Source organism: Taeniopygia guttata, chromosome 3 (assembly GCF_048771995.1).
Source record: "Taeniopygia guttata chromosome 3, bTaeGut7.mat, whole genome shotgun sequence".
Lineage (NCBI taxonomy): Eukaryota > Metazoa > Chordata > Aves > Passeriformes > Estrildidae > Taeniopygia > Taeniopygia guttata.
Window position 1 is genome coordinate 73,829,155 of NC_133027.1, and position 20,338 is coordinate 73,849,492.

Here is a 20,338-nt window from a genome sequence, read left to right on the forward strand (position 1 = left end):
TCAGATTTTCCTAAAGTTTCTCAGGTTCCTTAATACTTCGGAAAACTGCTTTGTATATTCTGTTGTGGTTTTCTTTTTTTGTTTGATTGGTTTTGTGTGTTGGTCTTTTTTCTTATATGCAGATTATTCAAGGCTTCCAAGTGTTTTTAGAAAATCAAAGCCTTTAAATAAATCTTTCTGTCATGAACAAAATAAGAATAATACTTACATGTGTATTTGTGCAGTACCTGTGCAGTTTTCTGGTGAACATTCTACAGCTGTTTGGTAACTGGGAATTAAAATATCTCATAAGACTTTTTGTAGAGATATGCAACGCAAAATAAAGTATCTCAATTGCTGCAATATATTTAATAGCCTTCCTGTAATTTAAAGCAAACTATTTTTTTATATAAAACTTCTGTTAAATAAAGATAAAATGTGCACAAGAGGGCAGCATAAGAACTTTGAATGTTTTAAGGCTAGATGAAATTCATCAGATTTCATCTGACAAATTGCAATAACATGCATCAAAGTCTGTAAAATTTGATTGGCATGTTCTTTTTTGATCTTTTTTATCAGCTTCAACATAATGCTAGATAACATTAATAATTTTAGCTTTTGACTTTTGTTTCTGGCTTTTCAAATTTTCTTTGTAAGATTGCAATCTTGTTTTTAACAAGCCATTGAAGTGGTATGCTCATTTTATTTTGACAAAAATAGCTAGCTCAGGAATAAAAGGTTAATAAAGAAAACAGTATTTCAATTATTTTGATGTCTTAAGGGGTTTCCAGACCATGTTTAATATAAAGCTTCATTATAAATATAATACTCAGATTTTTTCCCAATACTGAATATTTGCTTAAATTTAATTTCAAGGGTATTTCTTGAGAGTGCTCTCCCAGTAACTTTTAAAAATTACGGTTGGAATTATCTTTGTCTGTTTATTGAGATATTTTCATGGGTTTTTTGGTGGGAGAAAATGTCAATAGCTGGTTTACTGTTGCCAGTAATCCAACCATTTGAAACCCATACTTAGAATATATTTTAATGTTGTGCATAATTATATTAATACAAGTAACTCTAGAGAAATTTATTAATGCAAGAGATGAGCTTTATATAATTTCCATTATTATTTTTATTAGGTCATGATGGTGCAGTTAACTCTGTTGGCTGGAGTCATGACAGGAAGTGGTTAGTTTCTGCATCAGAAGACAGAACTTTAAGAGTCTGGTCAGTCTACAATAAGGAACCTGCCCTAATTCTGGTAATTGGAAACTTCCATTGATTTGGACACAGAGAACACTGTTTTGCATTTTCATCTACTTCTGTTTTAAAAGCTTTGTAGAACAAATCTATTTCTAGAGCTATTGAGTGGTGACTCCCGCTGATATAATGATCTGAGCGATCTCCATTGACTTCAAATTAGGTTTTTCTCATGACCACTTAGGAAAAGAAAAATCAACCTTGTTAAAAAAAAAAAAAAAACAACCTAGTGGGCATGTCTGAAAGTTTTGATTTTATTGTCTGGTCTGTATTTTGTATTTTCATTGGTTCAGCTCTGCTTGCCTTTAGTCCCCTCCCCAGTTCAAAGAGAAGTTCAGAGTATTAAGCTAGAGTGTATTAGATTCAATTGACTACAAATATACTGCCAGCTAATTTAAGCAGAACAAAATATTTTTTTTTGAGAGTAATAGATGTCAAAAATAAGCAGGGCCACTATGTAGCAGTAGCCTCCTGGCCTATGATCAGTATGACAGGAAGGCTCTGCCTTAACACAAGGAATCTCAGACAGAAAATACGTATGTTTGAATCCGTTCTTGATAAATTCCTTTATGTTTCAGGGTAAAGAGAAGTTCCATAAGACTGCACGCTTTGCACAGTTTTATTTTATAGATACTTTTATATTGCTGTGCTGTGGAGCTGAATTTCATCTATTAAGCTTCCATCTAGACACAACCAAGGATGACTTAAAACGGTGAGTTCATTTTTCATTAACAGACCAGTGAAAGTAGTCATACAGTTTGATCTGGGACTGTGTGTGGGGTGAGGTAATCTGAGGGGGCAAAAATATTACAGAAGATAAAAAACTGAACAACTGGTAAAAGTTACTTCCAAAATACCTTTGTTTTGAATGGAAGAACAAAAAAAATTAGGGCTACAACACTGAAATCTTAGTTGATATTGTAAATGGTATGTCCTGTCTGTTGATGATATTAGACAGCATTGGACTGCATCCTTAGATGGGAAAAGCTGGTCTATTTCCTTCCTCTATTTCCTTGGTAATTTTGCTGCTGCACAGAAAAACATACTAAGTGCAAGTTTAAATATGTTTAGTAATAGGAGTGCTTTCCTGGATTGAGGCATGAACCTGCTATGTGGAACTTCACTGAAATGTTATATGGTCATACAGAATTATGGAATAGTTTTCTTCCATAATCTGCCTACCTGGTTTTACTTGTTAATTCTTAGTTAATGGAGATACTAATAAACCAATAGAAAGGTAACCCATGTTGCTACATAAACTTCAATTTCTAAGAGACAAGAATGAATGTACAGTGTCCAGCTCAGTGTGTCCACAATACCTGCCTGAATTTTCAATGAGCTGCACTGTAGATTGAAGACATATAGGACATGTAGTAAATACATTCTGTAAAAAATATGCTAAATGTGGCAAAATTCCTCTTTTTTTTTTTTTTAATAATGGGCACCCTTCTATTTTCCCCACCTCTTTTACTTTAGTTCAGTTTTCTCATAACTTGTGTTTGATGAATCTCAGTTTACTGTTCATTGATTTGCTTTCTATGTGAAATTCTACCTGTACCGTGCCTTGTGAGGTATTTAGCTGTGTAACAGCCTGCAGTGTAGAAGCAAGGTACTTCAGCCCATTCAAACAATTGTTCTTGCATTTGGGAAAAAACTTAACTGTCTTAATCAGCCTCTTTCAGCAGGGTAAATTGGACCAGAGGAAACTTCATACTGCCTTCATTAGATTGTACCTATTTTATCAGTCAGCTTATTTAAAGTTAGCTTGGATAGATTTACCCAAAAATAGAGATAAATAATTTGCTCTTGAAGTCTAGTGCAGTTTATTTATTTAGCAGTCTACTGCTAAAGTAGTTCTGATGTCCATCTGAAGAGACCAGCAGATCATTGTTAGAGAATGAAAGAAAGGCAAAAACCAAATCACTAAGCATTTTTCTTTTGAACGGATCTGGCTGACAACCATATTGCTTTTGTCAAATGATCTCAGTTTTGCAAACTTTTAGCATTGTTGAAAAGAAACAGTAATGATTCTTACACCATGTCATGCATGTACTTTTGCACTTTCATTAGACAGACGTGCTAAAATGCAAGTATAATATTAACTGTCATGCAGGAATTATTTTAACACTGTGCAGACAGTATCCAGCAATGACTAAAACCCTGGTGTGTTATCAGTGCTGTTTTGATCTCGAGTCTAAAACACAGCACCATACAAGCCACTATGAAGAAAACTAACTCCACCTCAACCAGACCCAATACAGTTGTCATTAACTCTGTATTCCTAAGGTGACTTCTATGAAAATCACACTCTTCTTGCCCCACATATCCATGGACTTATGTTTTCTGTTTACTACAAGAATAGATCCATGCTGCCTATGTGGATATATTTCAGTAATCAAAGTTCTAATTATATTGAATAACAGCACAGTTTTGTGTTGTCTAATAAAGTCTGAAGCCATTTTAGAGGTTTTCACATGTTTGCCACCTCTGCATGGAGCTGGTAGGTAACCCACAGGACCCTAAAGAGTTTTGTATATGTTGGGAAGCAAAATTTCTCTGATAGTGTGTGATCAGTCCCTCATTCTCCTCACGTCTAAGTGGAAATTATTCTTTCCTCACTGTTTTCATTCTTTTCTCACTGTTTTCTCCTCATTTTCTTCCTGATTGCCCTATCATCAGAGCACTAAATGCTACACTGAAACTAGAGGTATATCTGCTTTCTGAACATAGGTACTTGACAGACTATAATCTGTTCAACATTTTCGGTGTACATATGGGATTATTTTAGTGTTTCATTTGTTGGAAAATCAGTCTTCTATATATGAATATCATGGGGTTTTTTTATCCAAATGAGTTTGGTTACCAAGTTTTTAACAGAGCTCAACAATAAGGCAAAAGTTCTGTTGCTTAAATTTTAAAAAATGAAAGAAAGCATTTTGATTTGTGGTTCCAGTGGGAGTTTACAAATCATAACCAATTTCATTAACACTAGCATTCATTTGGTGATATTCTTTGTAGGTACAAACAGAGGAGTGTTTGCAAATTGGTACAGAAATTTCCCATGACTTCAGCAATGGAGATTACCAGCCTTTCAGCAGTAAATGAGTTCTATTCTTGTATCCTTTGTATTTCTTATTTTCTTTGTAGTTCTTTGGACTTAATGATATGGACGTCAGCTAAAGTAAGTAGCATTTGATGATTTACTACTCCTTTTCTATTGGAGTAAAAAGCTTGTAATTTTTTGTGATGTTGTTTTCTTTATCCTTAGACATAAATTTTTAGTGTTGTAAGATTTTTGGTATTGCTCATAGAGCAATAAATACAAGAGAGTTTATATATATGTTTATCTGTATTTTTATCTGTCTATATGCTTTTGTTCCTTTAGGCAAGTTTAACTTTAACACAGAACTGTACAGATATTGTACTTACAGCTGGCAGCAATCGAGCATTGGAAGTTTTTGACCTCAATGTAGGCTGCAGCACAGCAGTGATACAGGAAGCTCATGTTAGATCAGTCCATCAGATCTGTCAAAATAAGGTATACGCTTTATTTAATTTTATTTGTAGTATCACTACAACATCATCAACAATGAAATCAGAGGCTAAAACTAGAATTGATAGTAATCAGTATGTTTTTATATGTTGGGGAGGATGGGCAAGAACACGAGTCTGTGATAAGTCCATACAGATTTAATTTGTTCTCTAGTGTAAAAGAGGGAGCAGTGAGACTGATTGAATGATCTTGCTACTAGAGAATTGTTTGTCTTTTGCCTTGTGCTAGACTGTAATACTGTAGGTCAACAGGAATGTTTCCTTATGTAAGTGTTCTCTTCTGAAGATCAATCTGACACTGTGTGATTTATTCTGAAACTTTGGAAACAGCAGCAGCAAAAAAATTCTCAGTACTACAATAGAATAGATGTCTTAAAATACCTCATCCTTGCTCTTCTTTTTTTCCTTGAAGACTGATTTGAGTGTTTGTAGTTCTTATGGTAGCATATATTCTGGAATGCCTGCTGTGTTAGGTCTGGTTGAATGTGGTGCTTCATTCTCAGTTGGAAAGTCCTTGCTTCTGTGGGTTTAAAACAGTCCTTGTTATTACTGTTGTAGAACTCTTTGTGGGTTTTCCTTATAGATGTGATCTGGTAAAACACTTAAAATTGTGCTAACTATTTCAGTACTCTTTGTAACACATATAGGCTTAAAGTTCTGGCTTTTCTTTTTGCTGGGTCAGCTTAGTGCCTTCAGGTTATTTAATCAAGAAAAACATTAAAGCTGTGGGCAACTACTCACTTGGGAAAAAAAACTAGGTATATGTGGTATAGCAAAGAAAACTAACCCTTTTGTGGGACAATTATACATCAAAGTTTTCTATTTTTTCAGTTATGTAAGACTAATACTTTAGATAAGTCAATAGGAAAATTACACATCAACTATTTTATTACATTTGATAGTTTAAAGTTATTAGAGAAAATTAGACTTATAAAAATGTGTCAAATGCTGTGTGTAAACTACATTCTGTTTGAAGTATGAAACACATTGGAATCTAAGGTTCTTTAGTGATGAGACATGATTCAATGGAAACAAACCTGTGGGGAGAGAGTTCATGCTGAAGATCTGGTGCCTACATCCCAAAATTTATGAAGGCTTTCGTTTGGACTATTCTTAGTCTCATTGTGTGGAGTAAATACTCATTTCTGATTGCAGTGTGTATATTCTTGAAGTGCATTTTCCAGTTTAGATTCATGCAAATCTGTTCTCATGTTCCAAGACAGTTTTGTGATTCACTTGGAAAATTAAGTGGGCATAATAATAAAATTTACTCTTTAAATGAATAAAAAAGCAAATTTATGTTGAGGGTCATGGAAAATGATAGGGAAAGTATGTTCCAATTAAATGCTGGAGAACCCTGTTAGCAAATTATAAAATATGCAGGATATCCTGGAAACCTAGATAATCAGTGTGACATTCTCTTATTTTTGATTTTAGACAAAACAAGCTGATGCAAGTATATATAACTTGCCATGTAATGACTTTGGTTTTAAATTTTTCTTTTGATCTGGCCTAGAGATTTTTTGCAATTGCCGGTGTGTACGACATTCATTTCAGTCTTCAGTGTTTTGATTAAGCTTATTATAGCAGTCCATTACTTTTTATACTGAATTTTAAGAGACATAGTAAAATGAATTGATTGGCATATCAAAATCCTCTTCCTGCCCCAGAGTTTAGGAACATCTGAGATACCAAAACAGATGTTAATTTGAGATCGGACCACAAAGATTCAGAGCTTTAGTGTAAATAATGCATTTGTAAAGGTGTAAAGCATATTCTTTGAAGAGAAAACTGTCATTGTGAGCCAAAAATATTTGGATGGTATTATGTTCTACTAGCACAGTTGCAGAGTATTCATTTTCACAGAAACAGCAAAATTTTCAATTTTCTGTTCAGACCCTTTTGTTTCAAAATTCATTGATTCATTAGTTAGGAAGTCTACTTGATGTGAAGACTGAAAAATGCAATGGGTAACTCTAAAGTTTCAGTCAGTTAACTTTTTCCTAACTGTAGTTACAATGTTGGGAAAAGTATGAGATCACCAGAAGTCATGGAATGCTTTCTGATATGTCTATTGATAGATGCCTTTAGTATAAACTAGCTGCACTTCGATGACATAAATAGTGCTCATAAGGAATTAGTGAAGGAAAGCAAGATTCTGTAGAACCATATTCTCCTTGAGGCCAAATTTTATGTGAAGGTTACAGTGTAGTTAATCTAGAGAGAAGCTGAGAAGGGATTACAGTGGTGGATGAGGATGCTGATGGGGTAGAAGAAAGGGATTTGTCTATCAGAATGAAAGAATAGTTCCAAGTGTGTGGGATTTTGCTACTTTTTGCATCAGATTCTCATAAATAATAGGGTATCATAAATTGATGGACTATAAAAACACAATTTAGTGACAAATAGTGATAAAATTCAGCAGTTCAGCTTGCATATTATTCCAACTAGTATTTTTTTCTTGTCCTCCTATATCAATATTCAGTAGCAAATGTAGTTTGAAGATACAAGTGTATGTATTAATAAAGTATATTACTGACAAAATTTCAGAGCAGAGAAGGAAAAAATGGGTTGCACTTCTTACATTTAGTTTTTTCCTGTATTCTCTAGTAAAGGAATAATGCAAAAAGTAAGTGTGTATGTGTCTGTAGAACTTTTTGTTTCGGACTCTTGTGACCAGTGCTGGCTGAAGTGAGGGATGGCAAGCAAATATTTCAAAAGCACAAAAATGGATGCTCAGTAACTTTTAATGATTACTGTCCTTTGGACTATTACTGTCTTTATCTTTTGCATGACTTTTTCTTACTGTTATACAGAGCTAATGTGAGAATGAGTAATCTTTGTTGGGAAATATGTTGCACAGTACATTTTAATTCATCTCTTAGAGCAAGCTATGCACCAGCTTTCATAATGAATAGAAGATTCCTGGCAGTCAAATACTGATTGCAGGGAATTACCTTGTGGTCCCTGTGATGCATTCAGCCAAATCAAGAAAGTGAATGGTAAGGAAAGGAAAGAAAGTGTGTTTAACTGTTTCAATTTGGTTCCCTGAAGAAAGAAGTTTGTAGCCAGCAAAAAGGCTGGGATGTGCCAATGTGGATGTTAAAATATCAGCGGTTTAAACTGGATTTAATTATTTAAAAGTATGAAGCCAAAATTAGTCTTGTGATGAATGAATGCAATTGCTACTGAAGTCAATGGAAATTGGACACTTAGCCCAGGGCTAACAATGTCTTATAATCAATTGTTGAAGTAACCTTTGCTCCCTCCCTTTCACTGCCCTTATTTTCTTCCCTAAACATCCTGTAATGTCTTGTGCAATCACAAGATGATCTTCCCCTGCTTCATGTGATGGATCCCCTACCCTGATTTTAGTAATCCCTATCAGTCTGTGAGATGCCCCAGATGGCCTGTCTCACTGACTGTCCTGGTGGGTGCCACCCCTGGACCAAAGGGCTCATGGCTGTCCTGGGACAGCACTGAGAGGAGCCAAGGCTGTGCTCCATTTCTCTGGCCGGGTTATGGGACTTCCTCTACATGCTCTTTGCATGCTTTTCCTCTTTTGTGTGTGTGCAGACAAGCTTTTTTTCACATAATCTAACAAATATTTACTGTTTATTTCTTAGATGGACTAAATTCTCCACTGAGACAGTTGTTGGTCACTGGACTGGATTCCCCAGGGAAGTGGTCCATGCACCAAGCTTGTCAGAGTTCAGGGAGCTTCTGGACAATGTTCCTAATCATATGGCATAATTCTGCATGGAGCAGGGAGTTGGACTCTATGATTCCTATGGATCTCTTCCATCTCAAGATATTCTATGAATAATTAATGCCATTAGAATAGTTACCTGAAACTGATTTATTGTTTTACAGGGATCATCTTTCACCACCCAGCAGCCTGAAGCTTACAACCTTTTCCTGACCACAGCTGCAGGTGATGGCATCAAACTGTGGGATTTAAGAACACTGAGGTAAGAATGAGTTAGGTACCTTGGAATAAAAACCTATGTTTTATCGTTATTCAGAATTCATACTTGCTCTCATATACCAGTAGAAATTTAGATGTGGAATCTGAACTACAGGTTAATTGGAATCTGAACTACAGGTTAATTGAAGTTTGCTGGTTTTTAGAGACCAAACATAGTGCTTATTCCTCAATTATAGTTATGTGGAAGCCATTAAACATTTAGGATTGATCACCTATGTTTACCCACATTTGTACATCTAATTGTATATGTATATATAATGGTGCACTGAACTGAATGTTAATGGTATTTCCAAAGCAGCATGCCATTACTGCTAAAAGAAGTAAAATCTATCTTTTAAAATATAAGCCAATTGCAACAACATTTTTATGAACCATGTATGTAGTGCTATAAGTTTGCATGATACATTACCATAAGCTCAGAATTAAATGCTACACAGTTTCTAAACACCTTTCAGTTTTGGGAAAGCCTTGGGACAAATGAATAGACCACCAAGGAGAGAACATTGCTCAGGAAAAGTAATACCTGGGGCAAGCTCTGTTGTGGAGGCCAAAAGAATTATGTTTAAAAGAAAAGGGGAGTATGTTTAAGCTTTAAAGTATAATTTCCTATTTGCTTTCTTCTGTATGTAAACATATCTATGGAAAGATATCATATATCTTTTTCTAGTACTGAATTTTCTATTTGGGCAATGCTTAATGAGCCTTTCATTTACTTCCATCTTTATGTGGTAAGAATACATTAAGTCTATAGGGGGCATATGTGTTCTTTTCAAAATCATTGCTGTATTACCTTCATTCAATGCCAGAAAGTAATGAAACTAGAGACTACTGGGGTTGGAATATGTTACCTTCTTATGTTTTTCTAATAAGCTGCTCAAACTGTGTTGTTGAAGAGTAATGAAAAAGTAGAAAGCTTTTCACAGATCACTTATCTGTCTCTTTGTTTCTAAATACTAATATAAGTAAAGTCAGTGAATGGTAAAATAGTTAGTGTAAAATCTGGGCAATCAATTAAATACGTCTTGAGAAGAAGGAAGAAATTTATGTATGTTCTTGCTGTATGTTTCATTTGGCTAGGTCAGTGTATTCTAGTGTCTGCTGTGTTCTATTAGCCAAGCTTCAAAACGTAGTTTAAGTCCTTAATGACAGATATTTTAAGGGCGCTTGTGAGGTACTATGTATATGTGTGTTTGTTACACACTACAGTGACCAGCAGTATTAACTCTTGTGGAGAAGCAATAGAAAAAAACTTGTTTTTCACTTGTTAGCAATTTTCAAGGAAAAAAAGAAAAACCACACTTTTAAAAATGAAATTTTCTACCATTGCTCAGACTGAGTCTTATAGAGACTGAGTCTTCTATAATTTAAAATCTGTTCCTGAATTCTCAAAAGGAGTAAAACTGTTCAATTTTTCCTATGTGTTCACCAGGTGTTTTTCACATAAATAAATTTTAAATGTCTAAATTTGGAAATGTCTGAACTTGGAACAAGTATCTGCTGAAGTGTTACGTCTACTATAGTTACACAGACTGAACACTTATTTTTTTGTTCATAGGTTTTGTCCAATCAAATCCAGTCCATCCCTTGCACTGTTGAGTACTTACAGGAGAGATTAGCTCCTAAACAACCTTATGGTGGGCCAGTACCTTTAATCTCTTGATGTTGTTGATTTGTAAAGTTGGTGCATCAACAACTATTTCCAGTTCCTTTGGAATGATCTCTTTGTTTCTGCTTTGGGTTTGCCAGAATAGGGTTTGTTTAGTGAAATCTTTGTCCAGTGTTCTTGCAATATTGCAAAGGTAAGTCCACCTTCTCATTTATACTGTTTGCAGTACTGTGGATAGTAACACTAACTCCAAGATATCCACTTTGTTTGTTGATTTTTGTTCTAAATGTCTTCCCTAGATGTCCACAGTGAAAATTGTTTTGCTTTTCTTTAATCTGTTTGTTGCCCTTGAGAATCTATCCATTGTTACTTTATATAAAAATTCTGTAAAGTATGAAATTTTGATTAAATAAGGGGGGAAAAATCCCTTCAGCACAGTGCTCTTCAATGTTGCTGTTGAAAGCTTGGAAAATAATTTGCAGAATAACTGCACATTTTCCTTGGACTCTTAAGGGGGTTTTTTATTCAGTTTTTTTTATAATTCCTCTTCGTATGACATGCATTCATTTTCTCACAATTGACTGAAGAATCATAGCAGGATGTTCTAGTTTCTTTTTTGATCTTCATTGATTAAATCTTCAAACAGGTTGACCTGGCCTATAGCTTTATAAGCTTTGGATATAGTGATATTTTTGCTTTGAGTTCTACCAAAATTTTGCAACCAACCAAACCCAACTTGTGTTATCAAACTACAATTTTTTTTTTTTCCAGGGAAAATTAATTTAACTTTTCTTATGTTCTTGAGTTTGGTGAAGTTATTTTGCAACTTCAATTTTCGTTGTCTTTTTTGGATAAAACTGTGAATTTGTCTTTCTCTTTCACTATGGATGATCTGGAAACATTCTAAGATTCCTTCAGAGAGTGCCAAAACGTCTCATGGGTTCCTCTGAAGGTGGTACAAGAAAAGACATTTTTACTTTCTGATGTTGTCGGCCAACCTCATACAGCCAGGTCATCTTGCCAATAAATGAGGGAATCTTGGACACTGCTAGTGGCTTTTGGATTTACTCGGACTCCTGCTCCATTTGCTTTGAAATGCATGGATTTGTAAAGTTTCATCTGAAGACTCTGAATCTTTATTAGAGCTCTCCTGTATTCTCCTCATTTATGACTAAAGCTAAGAAAAGCTCCAGATGATCTACAAAACAGACTTAGGAATAAAGAAGCAAGGAAAATAGTTTTTCTTGGAAGAAGAAAACTATGGCTACTCTTCTTCCAGGTTAGGATAATGAACTATGAGACCTTATGCTTTAGAGTAATATAATTACCTTTGACCAACTTCCAAGATATTATGAAGAGCAGTTTATATTGTCTAAAAGAATGACTACTTGGAGAACAAGTAAAATTACTTTATCTTGTGTCCAAGGTGAAAGCAATGAACACAAGAGTTAGGCTGAGATGCTGTGGAAATCTGAATGAGATGGACATTATAGTCACCAGGTTCAGGATTCCCATAAAAGACTCTTAAGCATTTAATGATCAGGAGATACAAAAAGTTAATACATTCTTGCATTTTTGAAGGAGTTGAAGTGTCTTTGTGATGAAACCTTGTAGACTCGCTCATCTGTAGGACACAAGAAACTTTTCTATCCTTTTTCATACTGCTGTGTGTATCAAATGTATTTTGGAGACATTGCTGCTTTTTCTGAAGTCAGGAATCTAGCATTGATTTATACTCAGCCATACCTTTTGTCTCCACCAATTAAATTTACTATCTCAGAAAAGTCTGGGTTGGCATGACACAAGTTGCTGAGTCCTTTAAGCCACAGAGGCCAGATCAGAAAATTCCAATACACTAAGCCTCCTTGTCTGCCAGTCCCGCCTGTGTTTAGTGGCTATGCTCATGAACATGCATGGCAGTGAGATGTACTTTGGCGTCCTAGTGCTGTAAAACCAATGCATAGAGAGAATGTAGAAACTTAGGAATTAATGAACATTCAATTCCCTTATGCAGTAAACTCATAACAGGAAGTATCAGACTAGACTAAATACCAGTTGCTTTAATGTGTTCATATATCACTTAATTTTCATATGACAGTTTTAAATTCTGCTTTACTAGTCTGAATCCTTTCTATTTCTCACTTCCTCCTACTTGTAGATTAGGTAATTCTGTGCTTTGAATGTCCAGAAGAAAGGACATTTCATTCATTCTGTTAGGAGGAAACCATAAATTCATAGGGTTGCACCCTTCACTTCATTAAATGCATTTAGAATATTCACTAAACTCTTAGTAGCACCAGCTTACTAGCAAAGTACATGAATACAGTTAGCTTCATGACTGGATGATGAGAAAAATTGTGTGTCCCGCTTTCTGCAGCTTCTCTTGCATGGGTCATTCCAAGTTTCAAGAGGTTTTAGAATGTGAAGTAGTGTAAAATTTTCTTCCTCAAGGCAGATTTCAGATCCCCTATAAAGCTTTTAGGCACTAATGTGGACCTTCCTTTCTCATCAATAAATTATGGCTAAAGGCATCATGCCATAAAGCTTCATCCTTTTTGTGTCAATAATTATGTGACGTGGCTTGACATCAGATTTTCAGGTGCATATTTACTCAAGTTACAAGATGCACTGTGAGGATCCTCACTGCATCACTGGGCCTTAATTGCCCTGACCAGCCTTGGAATCCCACCCATGAACTCTGCTCCTGCTTCAGTCTGTAGAAGTCTGTAGAAATGAGCTGGTAGAAGACTTACGAAATTCAGCAAGGGGAAGTGCAAATTCCTCTTGGCACCAAATGCAACCCCCAGGCACCAATATATGCTGAGGGGGACAATTAGATGGAAACCAGCTTTGCAAAAAAGGAGACAAAGTTGAATGTGAGCCAGAAATGTGCCCTTGAGGCAAAGAAGGCTTATCCTGGGCTGTATCAGGAAGAATGCTGCCAGCAGGTTGTGGTAGGTGATACCTCTGCTCTGTTTAGCATTGGTGAAGCCACACTGGTTCTATGTGAGCAGTGAGGTTAGGTAAAATGACCTCCAAAGTTGCCTAACAACCTCAGCCATTATGTCACTTTTTGATTCTACGAAAATAGTATTTTGCTTTTTTTACTTTCCACAGAAATGGTAGGGTATGAGAAACTTGCTGAGGGAGCTGAAGTGATATTGACTAAGAGAGCAACGTGTACAATAACAGCTGAAATTTAAAATTAATTTGGAAGGCAGAAAGGGACATTTGTGCTATGCTGTCAGATGTGCTGTGCTTATTACCTACCCAGAAATTGAGAGAGCAGGGAAGAGTTAATACAGCCCAATTTGGAGGTCTGGGATGCTGATATGGTAGTGTGAGGAGGTAGATGTAGTAGTTGCTAGATTACTGTTGCTGGTAATAAGAATAGCAGGGACAAAGTTTTAGGCAGAGCTCCCAACACCCAATCCACTAACACCTATGGTGGTAGGAGCTGCCTGCCTCTGACTCACACTCTGAGTTTCACCTTCCTTCAGCCTCTGAAAGAATCTGCCAATTGTATGAAGATAGTACTGGACATTAAGGCAAAATCTCCAAATAGTGTTATGATGCTGTGCCACTAGATCATAAGCTCCTCTGGCAACATATTTGAGCAGAATTCCCACAGCCACAGGGAACTCATACTGTTTTGCACTTTGAGACCTTAGAGTCAGACGTGCAGTTTGAATTTTGAGATATTTTTCAGTGAACTAGCTGCTTGACATCATCCTAAGCAAGATACAAATATACACATACTCAGAATTTGGTTACTTCTTGGTTTTTTTTAGACATAAGTTTCGCCTATGGTTTGCCTTATTTTTCCGCTTGGAGCTTTTGAGTCTAGCTATCCAGATTCTGAGGGATAAAAGTGTCTGGAGCTCCTCCAAGATTGGGACTGGAGATGCATGAAAGTAGAGAGGATGGGGAACACAGGGATGTGGTCTCTGCTGGATGCTATGGTAAAAACATTGGGAACTCCTATGTGTGAAGGGTTTGGTGTTTCAATTAAATGAAACCCATGTGTTCAGTACATCTAAGGTAGCTACTACTGCTGTCAAGTTATACTCACTCACATTTTGCAGAGCCTCAGTAGATCTGCTGGTACTGAAGGGTCTGTGAACAAATACCAGAGCACTGGCACAAAGTAACAGAATACAAATGAAAGTGGTTTATAAAAAAAACTAAAACAACAACTTTTGTTTGCAGGTTTTTTTTTTTTTTTAATGCATCAAGTAGAATGAAATGGAATTCTTTGTGAGAGTATTCTTTATTTGTAAGGACACATTCTTTCTCTTCCAAAGACAGAAGAAAATTGTATTTTTTTTCTAACAGTATTCAAGTTTTTTGCAACATAAAAAGATACATATTTTGGAATGTAGACTAAAAGATGTACAATGAAGAACATAGGGAAAACTTGGCTCTTTTCTGTCCCATGCAATTACCAGATGTTTGTCATGGTAACCCCTGAAAAGCTCTGACCAGAAAAGCATTCTTAGGAGGCTGGAGAGCACGCCAGCTGGCCATGTAAAGCCTGCAATATCCAAAATAATTTGGATCACCACCTGTTGCTACTTAAAAAAAAAAAAAAATGCCTGAAAGAAGACAATGCCTAACATAAGCTAAAATCATACACATAGTATCTATCTAATAATACTATGATTTTTTTGTCCACTTTTTCTTTCCCTTTGCTGTGATACCTGTAAATATCTAGAGTTAATAGAATGAGTAACAAAATTTCTACTTAATTCTGTGGAAAGTTTAATTGGAATCAGTTTTTTTAATGTCTTTTTAAGTAGGATTTTGAGAGGTTGGGGAAGTAGCTGAACTTGTAATGGAGCATATATCCTGATATAATGGAAAAATTGAACAAGAAAACAATTAAGAAAATAGAATCCAGGGTATTGGTTATTACTGTGGCTGCACTAGCACAAGGAAAAGGGCACTACTCTATGACTGAGACATTGCTTTATATTGCTGTGGTATAGCAGAGAAAAGATCAGTGAAAACCTTGGAATCCTGTTAGTTCTTACATATCTGTTTATAGGTGAAACTTTTGAATTATTGGTCACAAATACAGAGGTGTTTCTTTTGAAAGGAAGTTTTTTGCAGCATTTAATTAGAAGGCTCTTCTGTGAAGAAGACCCCATTGAAGAAATTATCTTTTACAGGCCCTGACAATGAGGTCTTAAACATTTAGAAGTAGTCCTGATGACCAGTGCTCTACTTAAGGAAGAATGGTGAACCTGAAAACACCTTTGGGATGGACAGTGGATATGAATTTTGTTTATTTTTCTCATGAAGAAATTTCTTTCACATGATACTGATGTATCTTACAAGATTAAAGAGCATTTTTTCCCTAAAATTCTCTATGAAAAGTCACTCAAAAAAAATCTCCCTGAAATTTGCAAACAGTGCAACTGGGACTCAAGGCTAAGTTGTAGGAGAAGTTTACGCAATATATAATGTAGTGTGGAAGCCTAACTGAGGAGGAAAATGCTGAGGAGACTGAGGTAGATAGTATTTTCCTTTGCTGTAAATAGGAAGCTTGAACAGAGGCAGATTATTCAATAGACCAAATGTGGCCATTGGTTACTGAAAGTCTCCAAATATTCTTGTGAAAAAATGAAGTTGAAAAATGTTTTTACATAGTCACAATAATTGGCTACCTTTATAAGTTTCTTCTCTTGAACTGTAGTGTTCTCATAAGTTGGGTTATTTTAGCCGTTTCAAGATAGAACTTGTCTGAGGTGAAGTGTCTGGTTACTGTATGCTCAAAAAGTCTGTTAATATCAGTAGTTTTGTTATACAGAATACAGTAAAATTCAGAGTTAGGCTCTATAAAATGATGTCTTTTCATGCATTCAAAAGTGTCTCTTTTATGCTTTAAGAAGAGATAGCAATTAGATCAGTTACAAAGAATGTATTTGTCTGTTTCACCCGGGTGGATGAAACCAGCTTGGCATTTAGTGCATTCTTATGCATCCATGTGTGTCTACAACAGAACAATATGGTATAAAAATCTAGAGATTTCTGTTCATAGGTTCAGTTGATTGAATTTACATAGCTTCTGTGATTTCACTGGCCAGGGAAACATGTATAGCACAGGAGTTGGCAGGAGATTTTATTATTTCAAATTTGTTCCTGGATCTAGCATACATTAAAAAAAAAAGAATATATGATATGACATCTGCACTATGGTGAAGTATGTGAATTTGTTTTGTAAGAAGAGCAGGTTGACAGCATTCATAATAAAGACAAAAGAAGAATATAGGTTATTATAAGTCTATTTTAAAAGAATACATCAGAGGTATAAAAACAGACTTCTGAACTGAGGTATACATATGTAAATGACAGCTCTGAATGGTGTTGAAACTTGTATTAAAATGTCTTTTAATATTGAGGAAAACATGAAATAATTTGCTTTAACATTAGTTTTGTGCTGACTGCAAAGATATCATAGTTCTTTACAACTATGTGGTGCTTTTTAGGTGGATAATAACCTTCAACTCATTAAAAAAAATTTAAATGGCCCAATTGTGCTCAACTATTTAAAACTTACTCTAGATGAATAGTAATAAATTATTTTATTGTGTTAATTTTAAATCTATTCCTTCCTTTAGACTGTTTGAACACAGGTAAGAAGTTACATACAATTATATAACAGAGATGGAGAGATTTTTCACTTTGGAATGTTTGGATATTATCTTTCTTGACTTACCATACACATTAAATGAATGTATGGAGTAGAAATGTAAATAGACAACAAAGGTTAAATATTCAGATTTAGGTGTGAGAATAATTGTTTGTCATGATTCCACATATTGCATCTTCATTTGATATAAATAACTTGAGGGAGATTTATAAATCTTCATGGAGCGGACTTTCACAACACCTTCCCCTTAGCTAACTGATAGGCTCCTTTCTAATTATTAATAATGTTTCTATCCCTGTAAACTAAACTAGGCCAAAGCATGGGTTTGGTCATTGTCCTGAGGCAATTTTGTCTGTTCATTTTATTTTTAGTCATTAACATTCTTTGTCTTCCAGTTTTGACAAAATTCTACTGCTGATATATTTAAAACTTGATTTGTGGATTTGCCTTAGTGAATTGGTAGACTAAGAAAAACATGATACCAAGAGGATTTCATGAAAATGGCAGTAAAAGAGGTAATTTTTAGTTGGTATTAATAACACAGAAACGTCTCTGTAGGTGTGAACGTCGATTTGAAGGGCACAGTAGCCGCTGCTATCCATGTGGAATTGCGGTGTCTCCCTGTGGACGCTTTATAGCCAGTGGATCAGATGACAAATACGTAAGTAGTTTTTGCTTATTTTCCTCCTAAACTACAGGAACTACTCATATTGTATCTTAAAAGAACATTTTCAGAGCATTCTAGGATTCATCTTAATGTGCATTACTGGAATCTATGGTACTTCCATATAGTTCTTTCACATGTAGCAGTTGCATATGATTCATGATTATTTTGTCTGAAAAGTCCTAGAGCAGCTAAATCTTAGCACTCAAAATACCTGTTACAAGATTGTTTCTGTAATAGTAGGTTTCCATAATATTTGACTCTGAATTGTCATGTGCCATCAAAGGTGAGGAGAATGGTGTTCCCTCTAGCACAGTTTTACGTGTCGTATAGATATCTGACCAGTAGAAACTCTGTAGCAAATAGAAATTAATTTACTTAAGCTCCCAAATACAGGGTGATGAATCTTCTAGTATAGCTTTCTTATGAACCAATCAGCTGAATAAAAAATGAGAAGTCATTCAATTGGAATTAGAACTTTTTGGACCCTTTGTATGTGTGTTTTCTCTCCAGACAGGTTCTCTTCTGAATCAATGTCAATATTTAAATTATTTAGAAATGAATCCCGAGTACATGTGTATTGCTACCTTTTTGAGTTTTTAACTCAGTAATGCCTGCATTGTTGGCAGAATATTTGTCTTGCTGTTTGTGAAGAGATGGAAGATTGCTGACTTGTACTATATGCCTCTGAAATTGGACTGAGGTTGGGTTCATTGCAAACACATCCTTTTAAAAAACAGCTGGGTAGGAATGCTGTTGAAATTTATTTTTTGGTATTTCTAGCTTAATCATCAGAACGTGACACAGAGTTCCTGGTCAACTTCAAATTCAGAATAAGAGGGATTTTCTCTTCTGGCAAGTTTTGAAGTACTGGCTTAAATAATGTGTGAAGTTTAGAGATTTTATTGGCAGATTACAGTTTGGCAATAGGTGTTGTGTTCTTGACATTTTCATGATAAGATATATTTTTCAAGTTTCTGGTAAATAGCATTTCAAAATGTAGCTTACAATACAAAAGAAGGGCTTTTTGCTATGTCTTTGAAGAAATGCATATAATTCTCATCTCAGATCATGATATATATGATGTACTAATATATTTATTTGAGGTTACTAATTAAGATTTTGAATTGTATAAAAATAGGTGCAGTCACAAGACCTTTTTGTCTTCTCTTTTGCACTAAGATATTTGTTTGGAATTAGTGCTGATTCAAGAAAAGAAAGACAGCATGATTTTATCCTTCCTCCAAATTCTTGGCACATGGTGGGTCATCAAAGGAAGCTGAATAGCTGGCAAACATCCTGCTGCCATTGGCATGTGGTCCCTGGTGGGCACAGTGCCAGTCAATACTTTGTAGTGTGGCTCCAGGGTTGGAATTTTGCATAATTTGCATCCTATGTCTGTAGAGAAGTTCCACTGTTCTTCTTGTCCCTTCAGGAAAACTGAGTCAAGTTTTGGACTCTTGCTTATACTGTTCTTTTAGGACAAAATGCAGTTTTGGGGCATTTTCTAGGAGGCTTCCCTTTAAAGTGTTGAGGATGGATATACTTTTGTGCTTCCTTTTGAAACAGAAAATTGAATGCTGCACTGAATAGTCCATTCTTATTTCTCAACTAATAGCATCCTGACAGATGGCTTAATGTGCAACTGGGACAGTTTGAATAGTATCAAGAAGTCTCATATTTCTGAAGATTATATGAATGAATGTCTACTGGAATAAATTGCATAAAAAAGTTGGCAGTGTGGATACAAAATGTTATCTCCAAAGAGAGCATTCTGGAAACAGGTTATGTACCTTTCCACTGAGAAGCAACTGCATTTTCAGTCATCTTGGAGTTTACTTTATCAAGTGCAGTTCTTGCACCCTGTAGTTAACAAATGTGGTTGATTTTAAAGCCAAGAGAGGCGTAATTGGAATATAATTGAGAGATGTTGACCCTAAACTGCCTTTTGTATTTCACAATATCTGAAGTCTTTGACAGAGAAGAATATGTTGTCTACATATTAATAGCAAAATCACATTCCTCCAGCACATGGAAACAGCAAACCAAAATATGTTATTGTAAAAAAAGAGATAAAAATTCTGTCTGCCTTTTCTGTCTATCTACTTTGGAGAGTGTATTACCTATTTTATATAGGAGCTTGATGTAGTTTGTGTGGCTGAAGTTGCAACGTGGTTTTATTTGAATTGCTTTGGTGTGTGTTAGTGTGAGATTTGTACATACTGTAAATTGGGGTTGAAAGTGTTTCCTGATTACTCCAACTTCCTTAAGAGAACCTTTAACAAGACATGTGTAGGACCTGACAGTCTGAAAAGCAAGTAACCAGAATGCTGGTTTTGGACTGTGATTGTCCTTTCTGTAATTAGTTGTGACTAGAAAATATAAAATGGTAACACTTCTAATGTCAAATCTTCTCTACATCCTGAATAGCCTAAGGTTACAAGTGAATTTAGTTGACTTTTGCTTAACTGAATACACATAATATTGTAATTTCTAACCACTTTACAAGTGGACAGTCTCAGATTTCTTACTATCAATATTATCAAGGACATCGGACCTTAATATACCTTAATTTGGTTTAGATTTTCATTTTGCTGGAGTCTGTACCAAACTGTTTACCTAAAAATTTGT

The 20,338-nt window shown here is 35.3% G+C and overlaps 1 protein-coding gene and 1 long non-coding RNA gene across 5 annotated transcripts in view; one reads left to right on the forward strand and one right to left on the reverse strand.

The window, feature by feature from the left end:
* The window catches only part of WDR27 (WD repeat domain 27), a 92,278-nt gene that overhangs the window by 22,268 nt on the left and 49,672 nt on the right, over positions 1–20,338 (forward strand). For all 3 annotated transcript variants that reach the window (XM_072927137.1, XM_072927136.1, XM_030268340.4), the window contains exons 17-22: positions 1,122–1,243; positions 1,821–1,954; positions 4,261–4,358; positions 4,659–4,780; positions 8,668–8,765; positions 17,602–17,704. In XM_072927137.1, the coding sequence (XP_072783238.1) occupies positions 1,122–1,243; positions 1,821–1,954; positions 4,261–4,358; positions 4,659–4,780; positions 8,668–8,765; positions 17,602–17,704 (677 nt within the window). The remainder of the gene's footprint in view (positions 1–1,121; positions 1,244–1,820; positions 1,955–4,260; positions 4,359–4,658; positions 4,781–8,667; positions 8,766–17,601; positions 17,705–20,338) is intronic.
* Positions 1–20,338, reverse strand: part of LOC115494388 (uncharacterized) — a 124,705-nt gene that overhangs the window by 20,535 nt on the left and 83,832 nt on the right. For both annotated transcript variants that reach the window (XR_003959394.4, XR_012055131.1), the window contains exon 2: positions 4,672–4,767. This is a non-coding gene — a long non-coding RNA (uncharacterized lncRNA). The remainder of the gene's footprint in view (positions 1–4,671; positions 4,768–20,338) is intronic.